Raw genomic sequence first — 12,641 nt, 5'->3', positions numbered from 1 at the left:
TCCAACCCTGTTCCTGGAGAGATACCCCTCCTGGAGGTTTACACTCCAACCCTGTTCCTGGAGAGATACCCTCCTGTAGGTTTTAACTCCAACCCTGTTCCTGGAGAGATACCCCTCCTGTAGGTTTACACTCCAACCCTGTTCCTGGAGAGATACCCCTCCTGTAGGTTTTAACTCCAACCCTGTTCCTGGAGAGATACCCCTCCTGGAGGTTTTAACTCCAACTCTGTTCCTGGAGAGATACCCCTCCTGTAGGTTTTAACTCCAACCCTGTTCCTGGAGAGATACCCCTCCTGTAGGTTTTAACTCCAACCCTGTTCCTGGAGAGATACCCCTCCTGGAGGTTTTAACTCTAACTCTGTTCCTGGAGAGCTACTCTCCTGTAGGTTTTAACTCCAACTCTGTTCCTGGAGAGATACCCCTCCAGTAGGTTTTAACTCCAACTCTGTTCCTGGAGAGATACCCCTCCTGTAGGTTTTAACTCTAACCCTGTTCCTGGAGAGCTACTCTCCTGTAAGTTTTACTCCAACCCTAATCTAGCGCACCTGATTCTAATAATTAGCTGGTTGATGAGCTGAACCAGGTTAGTTACAACTGGGGTTGGAGTGTAAACCTACAGGAGGGTATCTCTCCAGGAACAGGGTTGGAGTTAAAACCTACAGGAGGGGTATCTCTCCAGGAGGGGACAGGGTTGGAGTTAAAACCTACAGGAGGGGTATCTCTCCAGGAACAGGGTTGGAGTTAAAACCTACAGGAGGGTATCTCTCCAGGAACAGGGTTGCTAGAAAATATTTTAAACTGATGTCCTTTTCTGACGTCCCCCCCATGCCAAATTATGCCCGCTGGGTCTCAACTTTAATTCCAACCGTAAAGCTGTGAAACACCGTCGTATCATTTATATACCAGTGGGTCTTTTAGTATTAGTATTGAAATATTTATCAGACAAAGTAATTATTGAACATATTAAAGTGATCTATTCAATCCGTATCGCTGAAGTACTGATGTTACAGCTCCATTTAAATTTAAAGGCAATGTTCCCGCGGTTACCGGTAAACGCTGTCGTCTCCATCTGAAATGACTTTTTACATTTCTACCGCACAGTCTGTAACGCTTCAGCGATCCAGGATGAATAGAGCTGTAAGTCTAGTTGTAATGATGAGCGAAATTGACATTCATTATATAATATCACAGTACTTTTCCTTGGCAGTAAACAGGCAGAGGATTTCTACTTACTTTTAACAGTCTGACATGGTCAAACAAGACATGTGTTGAATAATCCTCAACCTAAAGCATAAAATGCTAGTCACGCTGTAAACTGTCATCAAGTGCTGTTTGTTTTTACGTGCTCTTTAGGAAGGAATGTAAAAGAATCATTCTGGATTAGAACCATTCTGTTGTGGAATGATGTTAGAACCCTTCTTTAATCAGTTCATTCCACAGAATCATTCTAGATTAGAACCATTCTAGATTAGAACCATTCTAGATTAGAACCATTCTGTTGTGGAATGATGTTAGAACCCTTCTTTAATCAGTTCATTCACAGAATCATTCTAGATTAGAATCATTCTAGATTAGAACCATTCTGTTGTGGAATGATGTTAGAACCCTTCTTTAATCAGTTCATTCACAGAATCATTCTAGATTAGAACCATTCTAGATTAGAATCATTCTAGATTAGAACCATTCTAGATTAGAACCATTCTGTTGTGGAATGATGTTAGAACCCTTCTCTGATCAGTTCATTCACAATATACAAAAGTTCCTTTTTTTGGGGGTGATATTGTGACAGTTTGAAACTCAATCAGAAGAATACAGATATCTTGACATGTGACACAGCTCTTCTATCCTAACCTAACACTGGAGTAGTCAAAAGTAGTCCACTATAGCCTCTCGGGTGGTGTAGCGTTCTATAGGTACTGCATCTCAGTGCTAGAGACGTCACTACAGACCCGGGTTCAATCCCAGGCTGTATCACATTTACTCTGTACAACTATACGGAGAAACAGAATATACCATTTACTCTGTACGACTATACGGAGAAACAGAATATACCATTTACTCTGTACAACTATACAGCTACAGAGGAACAGAATATACCATTTACTCTGTACAACTATACAGCTACAGAGAAACAGAATATACCATTTACTCTGTACGACTATACAGAGAAACAGAATATACCATTTACTCTGTACAACTATACAGCTACGGAGAAACAGAATATACCATTTACTCTGTACGACTATACAGAGAAACAGAATATACCATTTACTCTGTACAACTATACAGCTACAGAGGAACAGAATATACCATTTACTCTGTACAACTATACAGCTACAGAGAAACAGAATATACCATTTACTCTGTACGACTATACAGAGAAACAGAATATACCATTTACTCTGTACAACTATACAGCTACAGAGAAACAGAATATACCATTTACTCTGTACGACTATACAACTGCAGAGAAACAGAATATACCATTTACTCTGTACGACTATACAGAGAAACAGAATATACCATTTACTCTGTACAACTGTACAGCTACGGAGGAACAGAATATACCATTTACTCTGTACGACTATACAGAGAAACAGAACATACCATTTACTCTGTACGACTATACAGCTACAGAGGAACAGAACATACCATTTACTCTGTACGACTATACAGCTACAGAGAAACAGAATATACCATTTACTCTGTACAACTATACAGCTACAGAGGAACAGAATATACCATTTACTCTGTACGACTATACAGCTACAGAGAAACAGAATATACCATTTACTCTGTACGACTATACAGAGAAACAGAACATACCATTTACTCTGTACGACTATACAGAGAAACAGAATATACCATTTACTCTGTACGACTATACAGAGAAACAGAATATACCATTTACTCTGTACGACTATACAGCTACGGAGGAACAGAATATACCATTTACTCTGTACGACTATACAGAGAAACAGAATATACCATTTACTCTGTACGACTATACAGCTACGGAGGAACAGAACAGCTTCATAGATTTATTTACAGAAAGTAATGTGTATGTATGTTGATAAAACAATTAGAAAACTCGTCTTAAATCTCCACATTCTGCATTTGTGATGTCAATATAATAACAATTACCTTATATATATATATAAAAAAAAAAGTATTGCTTAGTTAAATTAATTAAAACATATCAACAAATCATATTAACAATATTCCTTTTATATTATGGGGGTCGTCTCAGCTGTTTTGGTTTTTATCCAATGTATTTCCAACGATACAAAAAAAGGATTCATGAATAAAACACTCCTGTGAAAGTTACAGGAGAAAAAGTCTCGTAAATATGGTAATACAATTAAATCATACATGGTCTATGTGTGTATATCATGTATATAACATGGTCTATGCGTGTTCCCACTCCAAAAAAAAAAAAAAATAAAATGGGACCGTTAGACATGGCCGCCGACTTTAAAGGTCGAGCCGAGACTGGCTGATCTACGAACCACCTTGCAACATAAATAACTACTCAATATTATCTGTACATCAGTCAGTCACAATTTACCCATGATACCTCACGTGAAAGTACGACATCATCCTCAGTAAGTGCAGGAAGTCAGGCACCATACCTGATCATAGTATGGTACAGGAAGTCAGGCACCATACCTGATCATAGTATGGTACAGGAAGTCAGGCACCATACCTGATCATAGTATGGTACAGGAAGTCAGGCACCATACCTGATCATAGTATAGAGCAGGAAGTCAGGCACCATACCTGATCATAGTATGGTACAGGAAGTCAGGCACCATACCTGATCATAGTATAGTGCAGGAAGTCAGGCAGCATACCTGATCATAGTATGGTACAGGAAGTCAGGCACCATACCTGATCATAGTATAGTGCAGGAAGTCAGGCAGCATACCTGATCATAGTATAGAGCAGGAAGTCAGGCACCATACCTGATCATAGTATAGAGCAGGAAGTCAGGCAGCATACCTGATCATAGTATAGTGCAGGAAGTCAGGCACCAAACCTGATCATAGTATAGTGCAGGAAGTCAGGCAGCATACCTGATCATAGTATAGAGCAGGAAGTCAGGCACCATACCTGATCATAGTATAGAGCAGGAAGTCAGGCAGCATACCTGATCATAGTATAGAGCAGGAAGTCAGGCAGCATACCTGATCATAGTATAGTGCAGGAAGTCAGGCACCAAACCTGATCATAGTATAGTGCAGGAAGTCAGGCACCAAACCTGATCATAGTATAGTGCAGGAAGTCAGGCACCAAACCTGATCATAGTATAGAGCAGTTGTCTATGTATCAAAGTTCAACTGAACGACAAAAAAAAAAATAAAGGTCCAAAAATATTACTGTAAATTATAAATTGTCACAGATAATGTAAGTTACTCTTTGGAAAGTGCTTAGAATCACACGTGTGAAAGATGTTTCCATTACACCCAACAACCCTCCCATCACAACAGGTAAAACAGCCTCGACTGTGGTACCCGAAAAAAAAACACACAAAGTTTGAAGCTCACACAACAAAACAGAAACAAACCGTTTACATACACGCTGACAAGTTAATCAGATACAGATTGTCTTAAAATATATAGAATATATCACATGGTATATTATAAACATTTGAGTAATGTAATAATAGTGAAAATACAGAGGAATAATACATGTCATACCATGAGGTCCTATTGTGATACCATGAGGTCCTACTGTGATACCATGAGGTCCTACTGTGATACCATGAGGTCCTACTGTGATACCATGAGGTCCTATTGTGATACCATGAGGTCCTACTGTGATACCATGAGGTCCTATTGTGATACCATGAGGTCCTACTGTGATACCATGAGGTCCTATTGTGATACCATGAGGTCCTACTGTGATACCATGAGGTCCTATTGTGATACCATGAGGTCCTACTGTGATACCATGAGGTCCTATTGTGATACCATGAGGTCCTACTGTGATACCATGAGGTCCTATTGTGATACCATGAGGTCCTACTGTGATACCATGAGGTCCTATTGTGATACAATGAGGTCCTACTGTGATACCATGAGGTCCTATTGTGATACCATGAGGTCCTACTGTGATACCATGAGGTCCTATTGTGATACCATGAGGTCCTACTGTGATACCATGAGGTCCTACTGTGATACCATGAGGTCCTACTGTGATACCATGAGGTCCTACTGTGATACCATGAGATCCTACTGTGATACCATGAGGTCCTACTGTGATACCATGAGATCCTACTGTGATACCATGAGGTCCTATTGTGATACCATGAGATCCTACTGTGATACCATGAGGTCCTATTGTGATACCATGAGGTCCTATTGTGATATCATGTGATGCCATGTCATAGTTATGTGGTCCCATGTGAATACCATGTCATACCATGTGAATACCATGTCATACCATGTGAATACCATGTGAATACCATGTGAGGGCGGCAGGTAGCCTAGCGGTCCAGAGCATTGGGCCATTAACCAAAAAAAAGGTCACAGGTTCGAATCCCGGAGCCGACTAAGTGAAACATCTTACAATGTGCTCTTGAGCAAGGCACTTAACTCTAATTGCTCCTGTAAGTGTCTAAGAGTGTCTTGCTAAATGACGGACGTGTAAATGTCCTATTGTAACAGTGTGGATCGTCTCTAGAAAGCTCCTAGGATCTTTTCTGTGTATTTGTTCCACACTACGCTTCAGTGTCAGTACATGTTGGGTCCCAATTACTTTCCTTCCCTTGCCTGGGGTGGCAGGTGGGCTGGCCCTGAGGAGTTCACCCCAACAGAGAGGGGCCAGAGAGAGAGAGAGAGGGGCCAGAGAGAGAGAGGGGGGCCAGAGAGAGAGAGAGGGGCCAGAGAGAGAGAGAGGGGTCACAGAGAGAGAGAGGGGCCACAGAGAGAGAGAGGGGTCACAGAGAGAGAGAGGGGCCACAGAGAGAGAGAGAGGGGCCAGAGAGAGAGAGAGAGGGGCCAGAGAGAGAGGGGCGAGAGAGAGAGGGGCCAGAGAGAGAGAGGGGCCAGAGAGAGAGGGGCTCGAGAGAGAGAGAGAGGGGCCAGAGAGAGAGAGGGGCCACAGAGAGAGGGGCCACAGAGAAAGGGGCCAGAGAGAGAGAGAGGGCCAGAGAGAGAGAGAGAGAGGGGCCAGAGAGAGAGAGAGGGGCCAGAGAGAGAGAGAGGGGCCAGAGAGAGAGAGAGAGGGGCCACAGAGAGAGAGAGGGGCCAGAGAGAGGGGCTGGTAGTAAGTGAGCAGCAGTCATGTTTTGGGAGGGATGGGATGGGATGGATGGATAGCAGCCAAGGGGAGGTGGGGAGACTGGACTGCCTAAAGTTCCTCCAGAGGAGGTGAGGTGGAGAGATCACAGACTGGGCTTCCCGAATATCCTCCTACATTCCATGACCCCTGCCCCTGGGGGCCGGTCACAGTTGTGTGTCATCTTCACCTGGCTGGGGCTGAGGCGATCGTAAGCGACCTTGTACTCACGATCAAACACATCTGGAACAGAGAAGCAAGGTAAGGGTTAGTTTACAATCACTATTACTGATCATGATGTGGTCGTTAAACCTACTAGGCGACCATGATGGGAGAATACAACAGGGTTACTTAGCGACCATGATGGGAGAATACAACAGGGTTACTTAGCGACCATGATGGTAGAATACAACAGGGTTACTTAGCGACCATGATGGGAGAATACAACAGGGTTACTTAGCGACCATGATGGTAGAATACAACAGGGTTACTTAGCGACCATGATGGGAGAATACAACAGGGTTACTTAGCGACCATGATGGTAGACTACAACAGGGTTACTTAGCGACCATGATGGTAGACTACAACGGGGTTACTTAGCGACCTTGATGGGAGACTACAACAGGGTTACTTAGCGACCATGATGGTAGAATACAACAGGCTTACTTAGCGACCATGATGGTTGAATACAACAGGGTTACTTAGCGACCATGATGGTAGACTACAACAGGGTTACTTAGCGACCATGATGGTAGAATACAACAGGGTTACTTAGCGACCATGATGGTAGAATACAACAGGGTTACTTAGCGACCATGATGGTAGAATACAACGGGGTTACTTAGCGACCTTGATGGGAGACTACAACAGGGTTACTTAGCGACCATGATGGTAGAATACAACAGGGTTACATAGCGACCATGATGGTAGAATACAACAGGGTTACTTAGCGACCATGATGGTAGAATACAACAGGGTTACTTAGCGACCATGATGGTAGAATACAACAGGGTTACTTAGCGACCATGATGGGAGAATACAACAGGGTTACTTAGCGACCATGATGGGAGAATACAACAGGGTTACTTAGCGACCATGATGGTAGAATACAACAGGGTTACTTAGCGACCATGATGGTAGACTACAACAGGGTTACTTAGCGACCATGATGGTAGATACAACAGGGTTACTTAGCGACCATGATGGGAGAATACAACAGGGTTACTTAGCGACCATGATGGTAGAATACAACAGGGTTACTTAGCGACCATGATGGTAGAATACAACGGGGTTACTTAGCGACCATGATGGTAGAATACAACGGGGTTACTTAGCGACCATGATGGTAGAATACAACGGGGTTACTTAGCGACCATGATGGTAGAATACAACAGGGTTACTTAGCGACCATGATGGTAGAATACAACAGGGTTACTTAGCGACCATGATGGGAGAATACAACAGGGTTACTTAGCGACCATGATGGGAGAATACAACAGGGTTACTTAGCGACCATGATGGGAGAATACAACAGGGTTACTTAGCGACCATGATGGGAGAATACAACAGGGTTACTTAGCGACCATGATGGTAGAATACAACAGGGTTACTTAGCGACCATGATGGGAGAATACAACAGGGTTACTTAGCGACCATGATGGGAGAATACAACAGGGTTACTTAGCGACCATGATGGTAGAATACAACAGGGTTACTTAGCGACCATGATGGGAGAATACAACAGGGTTACTTAGCGACCATGATGGGAGAATACAACAGGGTTACTTAGCGACCATGATGGGAGAATACAACAGGGTTACTTAGCGAACATGATGGGAGAATACAACAGGGTTACTTAGCGACCATGATGGGAGAATACAACAGGGTTACTTAGCGACCATGATGGTAGACTACAACAGGGTTACTTAGCGACCATGATGGTAGAATACAACAGGGTTACTTAGCAACCATGATGGTAGAATACAACGGGGTTACTTAGCGACCTTGATGGGAGACTACAACAGGGTTACTTAGCGACCATGATGGTAGAATACAACAGGGTTACTTAGCGACCATGATGGTAGAATACAACAGGGTTACTTAGCGACCATGATGGTAGAATACAACAGGGTTACTTAGCGACCATGATGGTAGAATACAACAGGGTTACTTAGCGACCATGATGGTAGAATACAACAGGGTTACTTAGCGACCATGATGGGAGAATACAACAGGGTTACTTAGCGACCATGATGGTAGAATACAACAGGGTTACTTAGCGACCATGATGGTAGACTACAACAGGGTTACTTAGCGACCATGATGGTAGAATACAACGGGGTTACTTAGCGACCATGATGGGAGAATACAACAGGGTTACTTAGCAACCATGATGGTAGAATACAACAGGGTTACTTAGCGACCATGATGGTAGAATACAACGGGGTTACTTAGCGACCATGATGGTAGAATACAACGGGGTTACTTAGCGACCATGATGGTAGAATACAACGGGGTTACTTAGCGACCATGATGGTAGAATACAACAGGGTTACTTAGCGACCATGATGGTAGAATACAACAGGGTTACTTAGCGACCATGATGGGAGAATACAACAGGGTTACTTAGCGACCATGATGGGAGAATACAACAGGGTTACTTAGCGACCATGATGGGAGAATACAACAGGGTTACTTAGCGACCATGATGGGAGAATACAACAGGGTTACTTAGCGACCATGATGGTAGAATACAACAGGGTTACTTAGCGACCATGATGGGAGAATACAACAGGGTTACTTAGCGAACATGATGGTAGAATACAACAGGGTTATTTAGCGACCATGATGGTAGAATACAACAGGGTTACTTAGCGAACATGATGGTAGAATACAACAGGGTTACTTAGCGACCATGATGGGAGAATACAACAGGGTTACTTAGCGACCATGATGGGAGAATACAACAGGGTTACTTAGCAACCATGATGGGAGAATACAACAGGGTTACTTAGCGACCATGATGGGAGAATACAACAGGGTTACTTAGCGACCATGATAGGAGAATACAACAGGGTTACTTAGCGACCATGATGGTAGACTACAACAGGGTTACTTAGCGACCATGATGGTAGAATACAACGGGGTTACTTAGCGACCATGATGGGAGAATACAACAGGGTTACTTAGCGACCATGATGGTAGAATACAACAGGGTTACTTAGCGACCATGATGGTAGAATACAACGGGGTTACTTAGCGACCATGATGGTAGAATACAACGGGGTTACTTAGCGACCATGATGGTAGAATACAACGGGGTTACTTAGCGACCATGATGGTAGAATACAACAGGGTTACTTAGCGACCATGATGGTAGAATACAACAGGGTTACTTAGCGACCATGATGGGAGAATACAACAGGGTTACTTAGCGACCATGATGGGAGAATACAACAGGGTTACTTAGCGACCATGATGGGAGAATACAACAGGGTTACTTAGCGACCATGATGGGAGAATACAACAGGGTTACTTAGCGACCATGATGGTAGAATACAACAGGGTTACTTAGCGACCATGATGGGAGAATACAACAGGGTTACTTAGCGAACATGATGGTAGAATACAACAGGGTTATTTAGCGACCATGATGGTAGAATACAACAGGGTTACTTAGCGAACATGATGGTAGAATACAACAGGGTTACTTAGCGACCATGATGGGAGAATACAACAGGGTTACTTAGCGACCATGATGGGAGAATACAACAGGGTTACTTAGCAACCATGATGGGAGAATACAACAGGGTTACTTAGCGACCATGATGGTAGAATACAACGGGGTTACTTAGCGACCATGATAGGAGAATACAACAGGGTTACTTAGCGACCATGATGGGAGACTACAACAGGGTTACTTAGCGACCATGATGGGAGAATACAACAGGGTTACTTAGCGACCATGATGGGAGAATAAAACAGGGTTACTTAGCGACCATGATGGTAGAATACAACAGGGTTACTTAGCGACCATGATGGGAGACTACAACAGGGTTACTTAGCGACCATGATGGGAGAATACAACAGGGTTACTTAGCGACCATGATGGGAGAATAAAACAGGGTTACTTAGCGACCATGATGGTAGAATACAACAGGGTTACTTAGCGACCATGATGGGAGAATACAACAGGGTTACTTAGCGACCATGATGGGAGAATACAACAGGGTTACTTAGCGACCATGATGGTAGAATACAACAGGGAGGAATTGAAATGTCTTTTTCACCTAAATATATCAGCGGATTCTAATTAATAAAGTGGATTAATATGGTAAAAAAAAACAACAGTACAAAAATCAAAAGTCTGTAGCTACACTCATTCACACCAATAAATATAAGTCTATAGTGTTTTTTTTTTTGTTTTTTTTTTATCCAGTTATTGATTACTGCAGGTAGCGTCGTGGTTAGAGCCTTGGACTAGTAACCGGAAGGTTGCAAGTTTGAATCCCCCTGCTGAGCAGAGCTGACAAGTTACAAATCTGTTATTCTGCCCCCTGAACAAGGCAGTTATTAACCCACTGTTCCTAGGTCATCATTGAAAATAAGAATTTGTTCCTGACTTGCGTTAGTTAAATAAAGGTACAAACGTGAAACATTTTTCAATGTATTTCTCTAGCTTCAGGGGGGGGGGGGGGGGGGGCAAAAGAAAGCAGAGAGGGGAAAGATATGATTTGAACTCACCAGTATTGATGTTGCTCTTCCCCAGAGCGGTTAACGCCAGGAAGAGGAGATCTCTGTACAAACTCCTGTAGAATAGAGAGATAACATGTATATATATTTACTACTCCTAACACCATTATCGCCACCGCCCACTGACGATAGATTTTGTAAATCTATGTCCCGCTCCTTCCTGCTCTGTTCCTAAACATTAGTATTTGACACTTGCTCAGTTGTCTGAATTTAATCACGAGGAGAAAGCTGGTACTGCCTTGAGGGGACAAGACAAATGTGGCGTAAGGCGTCGGTACCCAGGCGATAATGTGTCGCTCTCCTCCTCATTGAAGGAACTACGTCAATGGATGAATGGGTAATGGGTGATAGAAACTGTGGGTGATAGAAACTGTGGGTGATAGAAACTATGGGTGATAGAAACGGTGGGTGATAGAAATTGTGGGTGATAGAAACTGTGGGTGATAGAAACTGTGGGTGATACAATGATAAAATGGGTGATAGAAACTGTGGGTGATAGAAACTGTAATGATAAAAAACTGTGGGTGATACAATGATATAATGGGTGATAGAAACTGTGGGTGATAGAAACTGTGGGTGATACAATGATATAATGGGTGATAGAAACTGTAATGATAGAAACTGTGGGTGATACAATGATATAATGGGTGATAGAAACTGTGGGTGATACAATGATATAATGGGTGATAGAAACTGTGGGTGATAGAAACTGTGGGTGATAAAATGATATAATGGGTGATAGAAACTGTGGGTGATACAATGATATAATGGGTGATAGAAACTGTGGGTGATAGAAACTGTGGGTGATACAATGATATAATGGGTGATAGAAACTGTGGGTGATAGAAACTGTGGGTGATACAATGATAAAATGGGTGATAGAAACTGTGGGTGATAGAAACTGTAATGATAGAAACTGTGGGTGATACAATGATATAATGGGTGATAGAAACTGTGGGTGATAGAAACTGTGGGTGATACAATGATATAATGGGTGATAGAAACTGTGGGTGATACAATTATATAATGGGTGATAGAAACTGTGGGTGATAGAAATTGTGGGTGGTAGAAACTGTGGGTGATAGAAACTGTGGCTGATTGAAACTGTGGGTGATAGAAACTATGGGTGATAGAAACTGTGGGTGATAGAAACGGTGGGTGATAGAAACTGTGGGTGATAGTAACTGTGGGTGATAGAAACTGTGGGTGATACAATGATAAAATGGGTGATAGAAACTGTGGGTGATAGAAACTGTGGGTGATAGAAACTATGGGTGATAGAAACGGTGGGTGATAGAAACTGTGGGTGATAGAAACTGTGGGTGATAGAAACTGTGGGTGATACAATGATAAAATGGCTGATAGAAACTGTGGGTGATAGAAACTGTAATGATAGAAACTGTGGGTGATACAATGATATAATGGGTGATAGAAACTGTGGGTGATAGAAACTGTGGGTGATATAATTATATAATGGGTGATAGAAACTGTGGGTGATAGAAACTGTGGGTGATAGAAACTGTGGGTGATAGAAACTGTGGCTGATAGAAACTGTGGGTGATAGAAACTGTGGGTGATAGAAACTGTGGGTGATAGAAACTATGGGT

The 12,641-nt window shown here is 42.6% G+C and overlaps 1 protein-coding gene across 1 annotated transcript in view; it reads right to left on the bottom strand.

The window, feature by feature from the left end:
* Positions 1 to 3,039: 3,039 nt before the first annotated feature.
* The window catches only part of dennd4a (DENN/MADD domain containing 4A), a 136,115-nt gene continuing 126,513 nt past the window's right edge, over positions 3,040 to 12,641 (bottom strand). Inside the window, exons 29-30 of the mRNA XM_082968222.1 lie at positions 11,026 to 11,090; positions 3,040 to 6,525 (exon numbers count right to left, since the gene is read on the bottom strand). Of these exons, the coding sequence (XP_082824348.1) occupies positions 6,389 to 6,525; positions 11,026 to 11,090 (202 nt within the window). The 3' untranslated portion in view covers positions 3,040 to 6,388. The remainder of the gene's footprint in view (positions 6,526 to 11,025; positions 11,091 to 12,641) is intronic.

This window comes from Salmo salar, chromosome 23 (genome assembly GCF_965601325.2).
Source record: "Salmo salar chromosome 23, fSalSal1, whole genome shotgun sequence".
NCBI lineage: Eukaryota > Metazoa > Chordata > Actinopteri > Salmoniformes > Salmonidae > Salmo > Salmo salar.
The sequence above is the reverse complement of the archived record's forward strand: the minus strand, read 5'-3'. Positions and strand labels throughout refer to the sequence as shown.